This window comes from Lynx canadensis, chromosome A1 (assembly GCF_007474595.2).
Source record: "Lynx canadensis isolate LIC74 chromosome A1, mLynCan4.pri.v2, whole genome shotgun sequence".
Classification (NCBI taxonomy): Eukaryota; Metazoa; Chordata; class Mammalia; order Carnivora; family Felidae; genus Lynx; species Lynx canadensis.
Window position 1 is genome coordinate 208,572,352 of NC_044303.2, and position 19,597 is coordinate 208,591,948.

Sequence of the window (19,597 nt, forward strand, 5' to 3'; positions counted from 1 at the left end):
ATCTTTCAGGCATCTCACCATAAAATTATTTCACAAACTGTTCTTGATAACTAAGGTGTTTTTTTTGGTTGGTTTTTGTTTTTTTATTGGTGTGTGTGTGTGTGTGTGCGCGCATGCGTGTGTGTAATGTACCAAATATGTTTGTTCCTTGCCATTTACTATAGTGGTTTAAACACAAAACATACTCAAAATCTTGTATGATAAGCTATGACTAAGTAATTGTTTGGCTTCTTACTTTGTTGCTAATTTTATTTTGGTCTTAGGTTTGTGCGAAGACTACTTTACTTCTACAAGCCCAGCAGTAAATTGTATGCCAACCTGGATCTGGATTTTGCCAAGTCTAAGCAGCTCACAGTTGTGGGTTGTCAATTTACAGAATTTCTTCTTGAGTCCGAAGAGGTAATGAGCATTTTGAATATTATCCTGGGCAAATGTTTTTCATTGAATTAACCCTCTTCCTTTTATTTCTGAGTATGCATAAGTTGTGTTTAGTAGCATACAGAATGAGCCCAGACCTAGATTTGAATCCTGACTTTGCCACTAGCTAGTTATGTGACTTTGGACGAGTTACGTGCCTTCTAGAAAACCTGTTTTCTTCCTTGTTAAGTGGAAGATAATATCATCTTCATCTTCATACCCCATTGTGAAATGAAGAAGTACTCAGTGATTGGTAACTGTTGTTAGTAACTTCATCATTATCTCTAAATTTTTTGGACTTGATTACAGTTAATTTTTCTAATTATAAGCAAAAGTGCTTTTCTAATAATAACACAATGTATTTTCTTTTAGGATGGGCAAGGATACTTAGAAGATCTAGTAAAGGATATTGTTCAGTGGCTCAATGCCTCGTCTGGAATGAAACCTGAACGAAGTCTTCAGAATAATGGTTTATTGACTACCCTTAGTCAACACTACTTTTTATTTATTGGAACACTTTCTTGCCACCCTCATGGAGTCAAAATGCTGGAAAAATGCAGCGTATTTCAGTGGTGAATATCCCTAGTTCTGTTTCAAAATATACCTGAACTTTATTTTTAATGCACTCAGAAATGGTATGCTTTTTATTCTGTGTACATGTATTTAGTAAGTTTTATTAAAATACAAAAAAAAATAGAGTTATCTTGCTGCTTTGTTATTCCTTTTTATGTGATATTTATCATTAAATGCTTTTTTGTAGAAATGCTTATTTATATTTTCATCTTTTTTTTTTTTTTTTTTTTTAGTCTCCTTAACCTCTGTTCCTTGAAAAATCAAGATCACTTGCTGAAACTGACTGTTTCTAGCTTGGATTATAGCAGAGATGGATTGGCAAGAGTCATCCTTTCCAAAATCCTTACTGCAGCTACTGATGTGAGTGTAACACAGGCAATAAAACTATATTTTTATAATCAATTAATTCAATAACTCATAAATTTTAGCCAAGCAGAATTAATTATTAATTCTAAGAATATGGGATGGAATTTGAGTTTACTTTAAAATAGTAGTTCCTTCAAGGAACTATGTGTAGTACCCATTTTTTTTCTATAAAGGGGAAGAAGCAGCTAGATTGAGACAAAAGTATTTGATTTACTAGTCTAAAAAAATATATCAAGGACTAGACCATCAATTCCAATTTTCCTGCCATTTTCAAGTAGCAAAACTGCCAAACAAAGCCCAAATTGACGATCCATGGTTTGTTTTTTTTTAATTTATTTTTTTATTTTCATTTATCTTTGTAGGCCTGTAGGCTGTATGCAACAAAACATTTAAGAGTATTATTGAGAGCTAATGTTGAGTTCTTCAATAATTGGGGAATTGAATTACTAGTGACCCAGCTACACGATAAAAACAAAACAATTTCTTCTGAAGCTCTTGATATTCTGGATGAAGCATGTGAAGACAAGGTGAAGGTTCATTATTTTATAATAGAATACTTAGACATGAATTTTTATTCAATTATTTTAAATTAATTTTAATTATTAAAATATTCCATTTTAGTAGAAAATTATGTAAATTATAATGTACTTAACACAGGCGTTTTGGAAATGGAGAATTTACTGTCTTTTGCAATTGTTAATTTGCCTAATACTTCTTTTAGGCCAATCTTCATGCTCTTATTCAGATGAAGCCAGCTTTATCTCACCTTGGGGACAAGGGTTTGCTTCTCCTCCTGAGGTAAATATTAAGTAAATTTTTCTTCTAGTTGTGTTTTTGTTGTATTCTCTCTAGCGGTGTATTTTAAAGCTCAGTTCAAATCCAAACAGGAAGCACTCTAAAGAGTTTAGTATTAACTACTGAAAGAGGTCGATTTTAGAATCTTAGACATCCTTTAATACTGAAACTCTGTCTTTTCATTGTTTTCCTTAATGTTTCTTTTACATTTCTGTGTCTTCTCATGATTTTCATGACATTTTCTTTACTGTGATTGGATTCATATGTTTTACCAAGATTATGAAAATTTATTTTTATTTGAAATTATAGTATAGTTGACCTTTTACTTTCAGGAAGGAGCTATTCCTAAAGTCTTTTAGCTTCTTAAATATAGTATTGTTTAAGATATCTTAGCTCCTTTAAACACTTGTAGTAAGACTTTGTGTTAAACTATTGCTTGTTTTAATTTACAGATTTCTTTCCATTCCAAAAGGATTTTCCTATCTGAATGAAAGGGGTTATGTAGCAAAACAGTTGGAAAAATGGCACAAGGTAACTCTCTGTTGAATAAGCTTTAATTGGTATGTTTTTATACTAGGAAATAGATTTATGAATTTAGAGGATTTTTCATATCAGTGTTTTGAAACGAAAGAGGTCAAATACTTAAACATTCATATGAAGTCAGGTCTTAAATTCTGTATAATTACTTGTATTTATATTTATCCATTTTTTTAAAGCTAGAGAGCAGTCATTTTATAGTGAACTATTGATTTTGTGTACATTCTGTTGAAATTTTGTTTTTGGTTTAATTGATACAATCTACTGATATAAATCTTTTATTCTTATTCTTGGGTCCCTTAGATAGCCCTTTGAAGCTACGACTAAAACAGTTTTCCTAAATGAAGGAAGAAAACAGTTCTACCAAGCAGATATAATAATCTAAGTTAACTTCGTTTTAGGGTGCTACTTTTACGTAATCTGAGAACAGACTTACTGCTGTTTTAGATAATGGGGAAACCTAGGAAGGAGGGAATAATTTGAAGTTATTAGAGAACTTACTAGCTTTTCTTTAGTTCGTTGTCACTGTGGTTGTTTTGTTTGAAACATTATAAATTGTCAAAGCATTTTAGAATCCCATGGGTAATCAATCCAAATGTAAATAATTTTTAGATTTTTCATCATGTCAATCATTTACATTGTCTATATTGAACCATATTTCACAAGAAGCTCTCATTTAAAAAACTCTATAATTATAAAACATACTTTAGGCATGAAGTCGTTAGTAATTGATGAATTGGAGAATTGAGGTAAGATATGATAGTTCTAGTTCATAAATAGAAGTTATTTAAACAAATTACCATAGTAAAATCGGTCACCTTATTACACAAATTACAGTGTTAGAAAATTGCTTAGCATATCTGGTACGGTACTTTCAAATAGTAGGTATAAAATATAACTGCAATCACAAAGGCATGTGCAGTGTATAAGGAAACACAAATGATTCTGCCTTAGGGATTAGAATTAGTGAAAGCAATGTTGGGTGGGCTCAGGAAAGCATATGATATTTGGAATGGTCTTGAGGAGGAGGTAGGTAGATAAGTAGGAAGAAGGGTATTCTAGGCTGAGGGAGCAGAATAGATCTATATAGATTATAGACACTTCAGATTTATGAAGAAAGCTATCTGTATTCCAGTGTAATTGGGGCTAGGATAAGTGTGGACTGGCAAGATGAGGCTGGAATGGTAAATTAGAACTAGATTATAGGCCTTACTAACCACATTATGTCATATTAAGGTATTTCAGTTTTATTGGAAGTGGGGGGATTATTATAGGTGTTTAAAGACTAATCATAATCAGGCCTGTGCTTTAGAAACATGACAGGTCGCAGGGTAGAGGCAGAAGTTTGATCATCAAAGGTAAAGCCTAGAAATATTGAGACCAGTTTAGAAGCAAGAATTGGTAAGAATGTGAACTCCAGTAGTGCTGAGATTGGATAGGCAGGGTATATTTTCTGAGCATTTTTGAAATAAGATGGGTAGGATTTGTTGACTGATTGTATATAATGAATAAAGAGTCCATCTGACTCTTAAAAGTTTCTGATTTCAATGACTGAGCATGCAGTGGATCACCATTAAGAGATTGTGATTACAGGGGCGCCTGGGTGGCGCAGTCGGTTAAGCGTCCGACTTCAGCCAGGTCACGATCTTGCGGTCCGGGAGTTCGAGCCCCGCGTCAGGCTCTGGGCTGATGGCTCAGAGCCTGGAGCCTGTTTCCGATTCTGTGTCTCCCTCTCTCTCTGCCCCTCCCCCGTTCATGCTCTGTCTCTCTCTGTCCCAAAAATAAATAAACATTGAAAAAAAAAAATTTAAAAAAAAAAAGAGATTGTGATTACAGAAGTGGCTTGCAGGGTGAGGATAATGAATTTTGAATATGTTGAATTGGTATTGCTCTGTGGAATGACCAAGTTATGGTATCCAGAAAATGTTTGGAATTGGGGATCAAGAACTCAGATATGTGCTGAAGATGACAATTTGGGAGTCTTCTGAAATCTGAAATGAGTGAGATCACCAGGGAAAATGTAAAGAATAAAAAAAGAAAGAAAAGTGGAAATTGCTCCCTAGCGAACACTCTGTTTTAATGAGGGGAATAGAAGGACAAAGACACTGAGAAAATTGTCATAGAGAATGTTGTCACTAACGGATGCTTCAGGAAGGAGAGGCCGGTGATACATATTTGTTAAAGAGGTCGCATAAGATGAATAGTAGAAAACAGGCTGTTGAATTTGACAGTTAGGTCATTGGTGAATTTCGCTAGAACATTTTCATTAGAAAATTACAAACACATCCTGAATTGCAATTACAGTTCATTAGGCAGTAAATGGGCGATGTAAAAATAAAGACAACATAGTCCTCTCAAATTAATTAAGAGAGAAAGAGAAGAAAACTAACTTACTGATTGCCTACCATGGAGCTTAGTGCTTTTCAGATGTTACCTCCTTTAATCCTTGCTTTAATCACAGCAACCCTGTGAAATATATTTTATTATTTCTGTTTTGTGAATGAAAATTTGGAGGCTAAGAAGAGTAAATTTTATCCCAGAGGAGTAGTTTATCCCAGGTCACAGAGCATGAAAATAGCAGAGCAGTGATACTTTTTGATTCCAAACCCATACTCTTTTCCACTATTTTTGGTTTCCTCCCAGTAGCTTATGGCATGCCAACATGAACTAAGTCTGTCTCTTTTTCAAAGTAATCAAACATCCAGGACAGTATAATATTAAAAATTCATTCAGTTTAATTTTTTTTTAATGTTTATTTTTGAGAGAGAGAGAGAGAGCACAAGCAGGGGAGGGGCAGAGGGAGGGGGAGACACAGAATCCAAAGAAGCAGGCTCCAGGCTCTGAGCTGTCAGCACAGAACCCGACATGGGACGCGAATCCATGAACCATGAGATCGTGACCTGAGCCAAAGTCGGATGCTTAACCAACTAAGCCATGAGCCACCCAGATGCCCCCAAAATTCTTTCAGTTTAAAACTTCTCCCTAACACCCAGACCTAATACAGACTTAGAAATCTACAATAGAGGGAGGATCTGGTTAATCTCATCACTCTGTGTGCTCCTCTCCCGTTTGGGCCTCTTCACCTTTGGAGCAGGAGGAGGAAGAAGGTTGCATGGGGCCAAGAACAGACTTACTCAGTTGGTACAGTTGTTATCTGGGGTATTTAGCTTTGAGTGTGACAGATTTCAAATGTTAGTTCTTTTACTTGAGAGTTACTTTCTTGAATTTCTCCAAGACCTCTCCACTATGGATCTCTCCTTTGCAGTTCTCTTGACTAGGGCAGTAGGCTCCTCTGGCAGCCTACTTCTGTTGCCTCCTAGTAGCTAGAGGTCCACCCCTCAATTGGGGTTTTCTTGCCCTCCAGATAGGTCCTTTTGGACAGAATCCTCAAGATGACCCACATCAGAAATTCAGTGCGTTTCACAGCTATAAACCATACCCCTGACCTTTGCTAGTGTTTTCCAAATGAGTGCCCTGGTCAAAAGATTAACCACATGAATATAACTACTCCCGCATAAAGCTCAGAATAGCTGCCTTAAGTAGACTTTTTTGCACTGAGATTTTCATATATACAGGGGAGCATGATAAGAGTATAGTGGTAATAGTAGCAGTAATAATAATGATGGTGTTCTATAATGGTATGGTATAATCAAAACCTTGTATTACTGTTACAAAATAAATATGGAACCTAAGGAAAAACATAAAAACAAAGTTTTTAGAGGCTGTAAGTAGAGAGTGAAGGTAGTAACTCACCAAATTCAAGTTGTCTAAAATGGTTTTGAATGAAAAATATCTCCCTGTGCCCTTATTCTGTCATTTCTGAAGGTAATATCTGTCACCAGTTTGTGTGCATTCAGAGATGTTCTGTACATTTATAAGTACGTATTCTTTATTTAAAAAATACAAATGAATGGTGCCTGGGTGATTCAGCTGGTTAGGTGTCTGACTCTTGGTTTCAGTTTAGGTCACGATCTCACAGTTTTGTGGGTTTGAGCCCTATGTCAGGCTCTGCACTGACAGTGCGGAGCCTGCTTGGGCTTCTTCCTACCTACCTACCTACCTTCCTTTCTCTCTCTCTCTCTCTCTCTCTCTCTCTCTCGAGTTCTCTCTCTGCCGTTCCCCTACTTGCACTGTCTCTGTCTCAAAATAAATAAACCTTAAAATTTTTAAATTAAAAATACAAATGAATTCTATTTACAAGTATAGATAAAGCTATTTAAGTTTTCCCTTAGCAGTATATCTGCCATCTTTTCAGAGCTACACATGTAAATAAATCTAGCTCATTTTTTTTTTTAATGTTTATTTATATTTGAGAGAGAGAGAGAAAGAGGGAGACAGAATCTGAAGCAGGCTCCAGGCTTCGAGCCATCAGCACAGAGCTCAACCCAGGGCTTGAACTCACGAGCCATGAGATCACGACCTGAGCTGAAGTTAGACACTTAACCAACTGAGCCATCCAGGCGCCCCTAGCTCATTCTTTTTAATGGCTCCATAGTGCTTTCTGTGAATGTACCTTGATAACCACTCCTGTATTGACATTGTTTCCAATGTTTTTTGTTTTGTAAACAGTGTTTGTTGGATATTTTTGCATATATCTTTGCATACTTGTACAAGTATTATCTATAGGATATGCTTTTTTTTATTAATTTATTTTGAGTGAGAGTACACGTGCATGGGGGGGGAGGAGGAAGGGGGGTGGAGAGAGAGAATCCCAAGTAGTCTCCACGGTATCAGCACAGAACCCAACACAGGGTTCAGTCTCATGAACCGTGAGATCATGACTTGAGCCAAAATCAAGAGTCAGATGCTTAACTGACTGAGCCACCGAGGTGCCCCTTTAAGATACATTTCTGAAAGTATAGTTGTTGAGTCAAAAGTATGTGAATTAAAATTTGTGATACATACTGCCAAATTGCCTTCCAGAGAGGTCCTACCCATTCCTTCTAACCAGTTTAAAGTGATCTCTTGAAATAAAGATGCAAGTGACTGACTCTCAGTTTAAAGAAGTTAACTAGAAGTTTTCCAAGTTTTAGTTGGAAAAATTTATACATTTGACTTGATTTAAATCAGTGGGGAAAGGGATATGTTTTACCGAAAGGCACTAAATTAATGGTTTAATTTCCCTTTTTAAATTTCTAGTGAATACCTTCAGGGTTTAATATTAAGAGGCTAGTTTTTTGTTTATTCATATTTAATGGGGAAAGTAATTTAAATAAGATAAAAAACAAAATTATTAACTTACTTATATGGACTCTAAAATATTAATTGCAGATGGGGATAAAAGTATAAGCAGAGGGCACCTGGGTGGCTCAGTCAGTTAAGCATCCAACTCTTGATTTCAGCTCAGGTCATGATCTCAGCATCATGAGATTGAGCCCCATTTGGGCTCTGAGCTGCCAGTATGGAGGCTGGTTGGGATCCTCTCACTCCGTCTCTCTCCCTTCCCCTGCTTACTCACTCACTCACTCACTCACTCTCTCTCTCTCTCTCTCTCTCTCTCAAAATAAATAGACTGAAAAAAAAAAAGTATAAGCAGAAAGCTTTGGGGTATGGTAGAACATTTGCATTCATAATACTTGGTTTTACCCTTTTTAAAATTTCTTAAATTTCCTGAACAGATGTTCATTTTTCTCATATTTATGCTTCCAAGATTTGCTAGGTACCTAACATATTATGAATGTAGTGAATGTTGTTATGATACTATATACAACTAAAACAATATCTTCTAGGAATATAATTCAAAATATGTTGACTTGATTGAAGAACAACTTAATGAAGCACTTACTACTTACCGAAAGCCAGTTGATGGTGATAACTATGTTCGTCGAAGTAACCAAAGGTACAGACTACTTCATGGAATAATTTATTGCTGGTCCTCAAAAAAAAAAAAAAAAAAAAAAAAAAAAAATTAAAGCCAGTTTGTAATAACTCTCTATTGTTTAAAGTGTTCTGAGTACTTGGAAATTTTACTTCCTGCACTGACATAAAAAAATCTTAAGCATGGCATTGATGGCTGAAAAATTCCCGTGTCACTCTTTTTTTTTTTTTTTAATTTTTTTTTTTCAACGCTTTTTATTTATTTTGGGACAGAGAGAGACAGAGCATGAACGGGGAGGGGCAGAGAGAGAGGGAGACACAGAATCGGAAACAGGCTCCAGGCTCCGAGCCATCAGCCCAGAGCCTGACGCGGGGCTCGAACTCACGGACCGCGAGATCGTGACCTGGCTGAAGTCGGACGCTTAACCGACTGCGCCACCCAGGCGCCCCTCCCGTGTCACTCTTAACATGCTGAATACCTTACTGATCTAATTCATATACCCTTCATGCTCTTACCCTAGTCTGTTAGTTTGAGGCCAGCTAAACTTAATTTTCTAGAGAAATCCTCATGCTCCTCCACCTTCATATTTTTTTGTATGCCGAGAAATTATATCTTTATCTAGTGCGTTAGTAGTAGTACTAATAAAGTATTAATACTTTAAAGTAGTGCTTTGTTAAAGTATCTAGTACTTTATTAGTAGTTCTTGTTTTAATTAGCATATTGTAAGTGAGCCGATAGGCATATCAATATTCTTTGTTATACTAGATTACAGCGTCCTCATGTCTACCTGCCTGTACACCTGTATGGACAACTGGTACACCACAAAACAGGCTGTCATTTGTTGGAAGTACAGGTAAAAACATAATTTGATCATTTGAAATAGCTACAGTGGTAGGAAACAATCTTAATATTGCTGAAGTAGTATCTTTGCAAAAACTTCTGAAAAGCCTTAAAGTTAGTGGCATAATTGCTTTAAAAGCCATCTGTCTTATAACTGATGTAGGCATTCTGTGTTTGTAATCCTTAGACATATTACTGCCTTGCATGCCTTTCCTTTCCCGGAGGTAGGTGTTACCTTTTGCATAGCAAATTGGTTACATAGAGTAAGTAACCCACTGAAAGTCTGAGTTTCGTCCTTTACAGTTGGGGAAGTTTCTCTCTTCAGCAAAAACATACTGAAAAAGTGAATTTTGTCATTCTTGTTGGGAAGTTAAACTGAACCTGATACAGATTTAGTTATCTTTGGTGAGCAGCAGACTGGAAGTTCCTGTCTGTACTTCCCTGTTCCCCTGTACTTCATGAAATGTAACCGGATTAGTCAAGCAGTTATTCTTTCATGCTTAGCGCACCAAATTTATGGCTGTGAATATGTCTTGCTACTAGGTGTTTTCAATAAATGTAACCTTTTACTTATTTTAGAAATAGATCTATAAGTATTTGCCTGTGTGTCTTCTGAACAATAGTAATCTAGCAGTTTATGTTCATTTTTGTATTTGTGTTCATCTCAGGACCAAAAGTTTTGCATAAATATACTCTGTAGTGTCCTATTTTTATATTATGTCTATGAAGACTTCTGGGGCACATATCTTTATATTAGTGTTTTTAATTCACGAATATTATTTTCTATTTTAAAAAATGATAATTATGGCTAACATTTTTATAATACTAGATACCAAATACTTTGTTAAGCACTTTATATGTGATAATTAAGTCATTAAGCCTTATGAGACAGATCTCTATTTTAGAGATTAGGAAATAAGGCATTGGGAGATTAGATAACTTGCTCAAAGCCACATAGCTAGTAAGTGCTAACTCTAGAATATGAACTCAGAGCCCCTGTACTAATGCTGCTTAAGAAATTTTGCATAAAATTATTTTAGAATTTTAAATATACAAAAGTTACTAAATGCAAACCTTAAATGATAGGTTTTAAGATGCAGTAAGAAAATACATTAAAAACATATTGTTACTCCTATGTTTTTTTCTTTCTTTCTCCAGAATATTATTACTGAACTCTGTCATAATGTTCGTACACCAGATTTGGATAAGTGGGAAGAAATTAAAAAACTGAAAGCATCTCTTTGGGCCTTGGTTTGTAATAAACACTTCTATAAGATCTTCATCATTTTAAGATATTTCTAATTTTCCCATTAATAATAATAAAAAAAATCATTTGATTTGGAACTTGTTCTGAGATTAATGTTCTAAGACCCAGATTGTTTCTGCCCATTTTAAATATTTTTAGGCTGGAAGATAGATGATTAAACTCTTAGTTTTCTTGCTGAGACAAATGGAACACTGATTTCTGAAGTTCCTTATTTGAGGTTTTTTTTCACATTTTTTCTCCAAGATGGGGTTAATTTTTTGTTTTTAGTAGCTTTCCAAATTTCTTGAAAGAGTTACTCTTCTAAATCGATTTGATATAAGTGACTTCTTTTCTTTCAGGGAAATATTGGCTCGTCAAATTGGGGTCTCAATTTGCTACAGGAAGAAAATGTGATTCCAGATATACTAAAACTTGCAAAGCAGTGTGAGGTTCTTTCAGTCAGAGGGTATGTTATTTCACTCATAGATCTTTCTATTGTATATATATATGTTATTGTTAACAAATGGCTGTGAGGGAAGACTATTTTATGATTTAGTCCATTAGAACTGTTAATTTACTGAAAGTCTTAATGATATAAGGTAAAAACAAAGAAAGTGTGGGGGAGGCACCTGGCTGGCTCAGTCAGTAGAGCATGTGACTTTTGGTCTCAGGGTGATGAGTTTGAGCCCCACATCGGGAGTAGAGTTTACTTTAAAACAAAAAAAAGATTTTGGGGTGCCTGGGCGGCTCAGTTAAGCGTCTGACTTTGGCTCAGGTCATGATCTCGTGGTTCATGAGTTTGAGCCCCACGTCAGGCTCACTCCACACCCCACCCCCCCCCACCTCTTCCCTACGTGCACTCTCTTTCAAAATAAATAAATAAATAAGCTTTAAAAAAAATTTTTTTTTTTAATTTTTTTTTTTCAACGTTTATTTATTTTTGAGACAGAGAGAGACAGAGCATGAACGGGGGAGGGGCAGAGAGAGAGGGAGACACAGAATCGGAAACAGGCTCCAGGCTCTGAGCCATCAGCCCAGAGCCTGACGCGGGGCTCGAACTCACGGACCGCGAGATCGTGACCTGGCTGAAGTCGGACGCTTAACTGACTGCGCCACCCAGGCGCCCCAACTTTAAAAAATTTTTTAAACAAAAAAAGATTTTTAAATGCACTAACTTAAACATCTTAAGGAGCTCCTCCTTGCTTAATGTTATAATTCCATTTTTATTATTATAATGTTGAAGTTTAGTAACTGGCAAATAAACAGTCACGGTGTAGCATATGTTCAAATATTGCAGTAGTTCAATAGCCCAAATGTTCTAGATTGATCCCAGAAAAGGTAGAATATGTCATTTTTTCCTAAGATTACATTACGTTCTTTCAAATTACTTCACTGAAATTACGATCTATATTAGAAAGGTTTTAGAGGGCTCCTGGGTGGCTCAGTCGGTTGAGCGTCTGACTTCGGCTCAGGTCATGATCTCACGGTTGGTGGGTTCTAGTCCCATGTCAGGCTCTGTGCTGACAGCTCAGAGCCTGGAGGCTGCTTATGATTGTGTGTCTCCCTCTCTCTCTGCTCCTCCCCCGCTCATGCTCACACTCTCTCTGTCTCTCTCTCAAAAATAAATAAACATTAAAAAAGAAAGGTTTTCATGTCATTTACTGCTTCTAAGTTACTCCTAACTCATCTAAATACATTTTTTCCACAATTTTTAATGACTTTAAAAAAAATTCAAATGTACATATAGCAAACTAATATTTTTTGGTTGCTTTAAGAAATCTCAGTTTGGAAATCTAAACAGTTCATTACTACATCTTTTACATACAGGACCTGTGTATATGTGCTTGGCCTCATAGCCAAAACCAAACAAGGCTGTGATATTCTGAAATGTCACAACTGGGATTCTGTAAGGCACAGTCGCAAACATCTGTGGCCAGTGGTTCCAGATGATGTAGAACAACTCTGTAATGAACTCTCATCTATCCCAAGCACTCTGAGTTTGAACTCTGAGTCAACCAGCTCTAGACATAATAGTGAAAGCGAATCTGCACCATCAAGTGAGTATTGTTGACAAGCTTACATGAAGGTAGCTAAAATTAACATTTGCATCTGTAATGTCACAATTTAAATATATTTGTTATATTCCTAATTTACTTTTTTCTAAGATAATTTGGCACTAATGGGGTCTTGGAGAATATATTCTCTTCTCATAACAGAGAGGATAGCCCCCAGCCTACATTGTTCTCTCTCTTTGCCTTCTAAATAGCTTTTGGGAAATCCTACTTATAAAGTTAAAGAAATAAGCTGTGTGCCAGAAGAATCATTCTCGTTTTTGCTTATTCTAAAATCTAACAAGTAAATTATTTATTCACTTACCTTCTTTGTTTACATGCTTTGTTCACTCATTTTTCAGATATAGAGATTATTGAACAAGCATGTATCTGTTAAGAGATATTATATTCACATGTTCATTTTTGAGAGAGGAGGTATATTTTAAACTAAATAGTGAAATTATTAAAAGATAGAGTGTCAAAATCAAAGAAAAAACGGTATGTGGTTTTAATCCCTGTGCTAAATGCTGTTAGGCATACAAAATTTAAGACGTTCTTTTTAAGAAAATACTGCAACATTTGTCAAACCACGGTTCACCAGGTCTAAGATTCTATGAATTGTAAGATGCACCAGTATTTTAGTATACCACTAAAAAAAAAAAGAAAAAAAAATGCTGCTATTAAGCTAGGACATACCACTGATTGCAAGATGCAGTCTGATTTTAGAGGTATTAAGTGTGAAAAATGTGCATCTTAGAATCAACAAAATATGGAAATATAATATGCAAATTTAGGGTTTCTTTTTGCTTTCTTTCAAAATATATTTGAAGTAGTTTATAATTACTCAACAAAAAGTTAAAAATAAAAATAGGATAAAATGTCATAGATGTCATTAGACACCCAGATTGAGTCTTTTACTAGAATTAGACACTGAATTTAGATGAGTCCCTTAGTGCCTAAAAGAAAACAATAAGCCTAATTGGTTTAAACATGAATTTAAAATGCTGTGACTTAGGGGTGCCTGGGTGGCTCAGTCAGATTAAGTGTCCGATTTCAGCTCAGGTCATGCGTGATCTCACGGTTTGTGGGTTTAAGCCCCTCGTCAAGCTCTGTGCTGACAGCTCAGAGCCTGGAGCCTGCTCCGGATTCTGTGTCTCCCTCTCTCTCTGCCCTTCCCCTGCTCATGCTCTGTCTCTCAAAAATAAACAAACATTAAAAAAAAAATTTTTTTTTTTAAATACTGTGACTTAAATAAAAAAATAAAATGCTGTGACTTGGTTCCTTGGAAGTATATTTTAAGACTAGGAATTCATTTCTATTGTAATTTGAAGAATAAACTAACAGGAATCTATACCAACTGAGTGAACGTCCACGGTCAAATCTTTTTTATTTTTTAATGTTTATTTATTTTGAGAGAGAGAGAGCACGTGCGCGCAAGCAGGGAAGGACAGAGAGAGAGGAAGAGAGAGAATCCCAAGCAGGCTCTGTGCTGTCAGTGCAGAGCCCGACATGGGGCTCCATCCCACAAACTGTGAGATCATGACCTGAGCCAAACTCAAACGCTTAACCGACTGAGCCACCCAGGGGCCCCTCCTTCTTTTCTCCTAATTTTATCCTGAATATTTGGAGATTTAAGAAATTCACTGCCATTAAAACAAACAATCAGGAGTAACTGGGTGGCTCAGTAGGTTAAATGTCTGACTCTTTAGGCTCAGGTCATGATCTCATAGGTTCATGAGATTGAGCCCTGTGTTGGGCTCTGCACAGTCAGCTCAGCCTGCTTGGGGTTGTCTCTCCTTGTCTCTCTGCCCCTCCAGTGCTTGTGTGTGCACGCATGTGCACACTGTCTCTCTCTTTTTCCCCCTCTCCCCCTCTCTGTCTCTCAAGATAAATAAATAAACATTAAAAAAATAAACAGCCAAACAAGAACACACTTCATGTAAACTGTGCCATAATGAATCCTGTAATTTTTCTTTGGAAATAACCGAAGATCCTCATAATGACATAATTTCACATCTCACTCAAGTTCAGACACTTGGTCTCAAGAAGTTCTTATGTGGCTTCTCAGCAGTTTAACCCTTTATTTTTGACATTTTTTCCCCAGATGACTGTTAAACAAAAAATTCTGGAAATACATCATTAACAGCTGCTATGCTTTTGTTTGTTGTTTTTTCTGTGCTTTTATTAACAATCCTTTGATCATAGGTATGTTCATAATGGAGGACGACCGGTTTGGCAGCAGCTCTACTAGTACATTTTTTCTTGACATCAGTGAAGACACAGAGCCAGCATTTTATGATCGGCCTGGACCTATAAAGGATAAAAATTCCTTCCCTTTCTTTGCTTCTAGTAAACTTGTGAAGAATCGTATCTTAAATTCGCTTACTTTGCCTAATAAAAAACATCGTAGTAGCAGTGATCCAAAAGGAGGGAAACTGTCATCTGAAAATAAGACAAACAACAGGCGGATCAGAACACTTACGGAGCCTAGTGTCGACTTTAACCATAGTGATGATTTCACACCCATGTCCACAGTACAGAAAACATTACAATTAGAAACTTCATTCGTTGGGAATAAGCACATTGAAGACGCTGGTAGTACTCCAAGCATTGGAGAGAATGACTTAAAATTCACCAAGAGTCTTGGTACAGAGAATCACAGAGAAAACACAAGCCGAGAGAGATTAGTTGTAGAAAGTTCAACAAGCTCACATATGAAGATACGTAGCCAAAGTTTTAATACAGACACTACAACAAGTGGAATAAGTTCAATGAGCTCCAGTCCTTCACGAGAGACCGTAGGTGTGGATGCTACGACTGTGGACACAGACTGTGGAAGTATGAGTACTGTGGTAAGTACTAAAACTGTTAAGACAAGCCACTATCTGACGCCACAGTCTAACCATCTATCTCTCTCCAAATCAAACTCAGTGTCCCTGGTGCCTCCAGGTTCTTCTCATACGCTTCCTAGAAGAGCACAGTCCCTTAAAGCACCCTCTATTGCTACAATTAAAAGTCTAGCAGATTGTAACTTTAGTTACACAAGTTCTAGAGACGCCTTTGGCTACGCTACACTGAAAAGATTACAGCAGCAAAGAATGCATCCATCCTTATCTCACTCTGAAGCTTTGGCATCTCCAGCAAAAGATGTGCTATTTACTGATACCATCACCATGAAGGCCAACAGCTTTGAATCCAGGTTAACACCAAGCAGGTGAGCAGATACGCACTTAAAAATGAACAATAACGGTTGCATTTTAACAGGCTTAAATGGAAAGCATTAGGCAGGTTTTACATCTACATCAGCCTCAGAACCGACCTATTAGAATTGTTTACTATGGTAGGCTGTAAGCTCCTAGTTACCCGATATGATTTGAAATGGATTCTTGCAGCTGCGAGGGGGGAAAAGAAATTCTATTAGGCCCTGAAAATAAACATACATGCTTTTCAAGGACACACAAGTCACAAGCTTTTTTTTATTTCTCGCTTCTGCAAGGATCGATTTTAAAAAGAAGCATGTCGGGGGAATCAGGAGCTTAAGACCTACAATAACAAACAACCTTTTCAGGTAGGTCAATTTAAGGCTCCAAAAGTTGACCTTACTATTATTTTTTTAAGTAACGACAGATTTCAGTGAAATTCTTTTCATTTTGTCTTAAGTAGCTGTGATTATTTGGTAGGAACCTAATGAACATTAAATGAATTCCTTGGCTCTGAGGATTCAGCAGTAGTAGTTTGCCTACACTCAAGAACATGTAGGGAGTTTCTGTGCCATATCTAAGGATTAGATCAAGTTGATCAAAATAAACAGCTTTGATTTTACCTTTAAAAGATAGGCAATGTTAAATTTGACTGTTGGCAAAGATTTTTGTACCCATTCTTTGTTGTTGTTGGGCCAGTTACTTCTAAAAACTTTCTTAGTTTTTGGTTATTAATTTACATTCATTTAAATGGATTAGTATTTGTCAAGTGCTGAGAATAGTGCCTGACACCTATCATCATCATCATCATGGGTAGTTACTTCCTTACGTAACCCATTTGGCTCTTATACAGCCAAATTCTTCAGAACATTAAGATATTATTAAGCAGTTTTGTTTCAGTGATGCTAATGCATTTAGTAGAAGGGGTTCCTTTGCAGCGGTAATAAATTGTATTTCATTTGATAGAATTTTATAAATTATGCAGTAATGTCTCCTCTACCAGGAACTCACCTGGCTTTGGCAACCTCATCAATCAGAACAAACACAGGAAAATCTCTTAATAGCTTACTAGTCTAAATCTATGCAGTGAGGTTCATGAATTTTATTCAAAAGAGATAAGGTACCTCTGACCCAAATTCAGAGTGTGTTGATACTTAATCTAACAAGCAGGGATATCAGGTTTTCAGGCCTATGGAAGCAAAAATGAAAAGCTTCTGACTGGTGGAACACTCTTAACAGGAAAAGACAACTGATAAAATTGATAGCAAAGGAGGAAACTTTTATATTACAATAACGTATTTGAAAACTCAAAGACCAGCACAGCAAGCAGGGGCAGTAAACATAGCACAACAAAGTAAGCAGTAAGAGTTGCACCATCTGACAGCTCAGTGCAGTAACCGAAGCACCATTAACTCTGAAGCATCCTGTTCATTATGTGTCATTGAAGCAGGCATTTCTATCCAAATTGTTGAAAGCACAGATTAGAAAGTTGTACTGCTTAAATATTCATAAGAATAGACCAGAAAAAGACAGCTACCCCAGATCATTTATTTCCAAACCAGTCTGGATTCTTAGAATCTTATTTCCTGTATTCTCTATTAGACCAGGAGAAGGTGGTTTGGGAATTTTACTCCTGGAGTAAAATGTCAGGTTATTGGTGTTATAAAGGATGAATAGGTGTTTTAATTTCTTGGGAGGGAAATAAATAAAAACAAGAAAAAAACAGGAGAGCCAGGAACAGCTTGTACGAAGGCATGACAGCATAACGAAACTTCGTGTTCATCAAATCTTTCATTTGTTCTTCAAATTGTGTTGAGTACTTGCTGTGTACCAGGTTCCATGGGGGTAAAATTGTGTTCCTACCCCTTTCCTTTATTGAGTTCATTCAGAGAAAATGAAAATGATGGAAGATAACTACAAGTTTACTTTAAAATAACAGTTTGGAAGCCAGGCTGAGAAGGATTATTATTCTTTGTTTTTTGTTTTTTGTTTTTTTTCTCATAAAATTAAAAAAGTAGGCTTGTAGATACCTGTGATATAATGGATGGCACGAATCCAACAGTCTTAAAAAATCATGTCTCACTGAGATGTCTCCTTGGGACATGATACAACACTTGATTAGGAATCCTTAATCCTAAATTCTAATCCTGGCACTGAGTGAATGAACTTGAACAAGGAACAAGGTTTCATAAATTATGCTATAATGTCTCATCTGCCTGGAATTCAGCAGCTTTGCAAACTTCCTCAATCCAGAACGAAACCAGGCAGACTTCAGTTGCTCACTGTTGTGAATCTGTGTAGTAAAGTTCATGAATTTTGGAATATCTAGGCCTCAGTTGCCTTATCTAATGGAATTTGGACTAGATCAGTGGCTTTAAGCTTTTCAAATGTTGCGTTTTAGGTAGAGAAACTCTTTCTTCACAAAAACATTTCTATGGAAACCCAATATGGATAATAGATTAAAATGGATCTACTTAGTTGAGATAGGGATTGGGAGGGCAAGTGATCCAATAATTCCTTGCTTTATCTGCAGTACTCCTTTAAGAGTTTTATGGAGCAAGAGAGGTTTAACAGAATACAATTTAAAAACCGCGGACCTATGTTATGAAATTTGTCATTTTCAACTGTGAGTGGTTTTTAAGTGGACATTAGAAATTAGTGGTTTTTATTATGATAATCTTAATAGCTACTATTTATGAAGGATTTATTTTGTATGCATTATAAAATATTTTTTCTAAATATCAGGTTACATTATTAAATTTTAAATGACTTGGGTTTCCGAATGCCAGTGTACATTAACTATGGAGCCTTGTGTAGTGCCTTGTATAAACAAAGCAGGCACCTACTAAATATTTTAGCATGGATGTTGCATGAATAAGAAATCTGTATGAGAAAGATGTATCTTAGGGAAATATCAGCATACCATATTTATTATGGCATCACTAGTAAGGCGTGCTTTGAGGAAATACCAGTGCTTCAAATAAGACTATCTTGTAATATTTACAGATGATCACATTATTGCTGTTTTGTGTCTGTCTTCTGTGTTACATAAATCTTGTTGCCACACAATAAGTGTTTATTCTTATTTTTCATAAAAATAATGTTAAATGGAGTTAATAGACATGCCCTTAGTTAACTTATAGCAAAGTTTGTAGTTTGAAAGGATTGTGAAGATAATCCTTGGATCATACCTGTGACTTCTAAGATTTGTTTTGTTTTGTTTTGTTTTGCTTCTAGATATTGAAAGTTCTAATTGCCCACCTTGACACTTTTACCTGGGAGGCCATAGCAGTTGTTTTTCCTAACAGTCTCATTACTGATGATCTTTTGTATGTCATTTTGTAACAGCTAAATAATTTCAAGTGTTTTCATGCACTTAATAAATGATGGCACTGTTTAGTACTTGACTAGCTACTTATCTTTTGTGAAGTTACAAAAATAAATTATAATTTCATATAAATTATATATGATTAATATTACAAATCAAGAAACTAATGCAAGTGCATTTTTTTTTACGGTTTTGTAGGTTCATGAAAGCTTTAAGTTATGCGTCATTAGATAAAGAAGACTTACTGAGTCCTATTAATCAAAGTACGCTGCAGCGATCCTCATCAGTGAGATCCATGGTGTCCAGTGCAACATATGGTAGTTCAGATGACTATATTGGTCTTGCTCTTCCAGTAGACATCAATGACATATTCCAGGTATCATAAGTCGTCTTGTTTTCTTACTAGTTGGTTTCCTATTATTTCAT

At 36.0% G+C, this 19,597-nt stretch overlaps 1 protein-coding gene across 8 annotated transcripts in view; it reads left to right on the forward strand.

Annotated features, from left to right (window-relative positions):
- The window catches only part of RICTOR (RPTOR independent companion of MTOR complex 2), a 119,238-nt gene that overhangs the window by 87,718 nt on the left and 11,923 nt on the right, over window positions 1-19,597 (forward strand). For 6 of the 8 annotated variants that reach the window (XM_030330811.1, XM_030330828.1, XM_030330837.1 and 3 more), the window contains 14 exons: window positions 264-399; window positions 790-989; window positions 1,224-1,350; window positions 1,719-1,883; window positions 2,078-2,154; window positions 2,604-2,682; window positions 8,418-8,527; window positions 9,272-9,359; window positions 10,505-10,597; window positions 10,952-11,058; window positions 12,420-12,649; window positions 14,849-15,857; window positions 16,140-16,211; window positions 19,370-19,547. In XM_030330811.1, coding sequence (XP_030186671.1) covers window positions 264-399; window positions 790-989; window positions 1,224-1,350; window positions 1,719-1,883; window positions 2,078-2,154; window positions 2,604-2,682; window positions 8,418-8,527; window positions 9,272-9,359; window positions 10,505-10,597; window positions 10,952-11,058; window positions 12,420-12,649; window positions 14,849-15,857; window positions 16,140-16,211; window positions 19,370-19,547 — 2,671 coding nt within the window. The remainder of the gene's footprint in view (window positions 1-263; window positions 400-789; window positions 990-1,223; window positions 1,351-1,718; window positions 1,884-2,077; window positions 2,155-2,603; window positions 2,683-8,417; window positions 8,528-9,271; window positions 9,360-10,504; window positions 10,598-10,951; window positions 11,059-12,419; window positions 12,650-14,848; window positions 15,858-16,139; window positions 16,212-19,369; window positions 19,548-19,597) is intronic. The other 2 variants (XM_030330819.1, XM_030330861.1) reach the window with 1 other exon arrangement.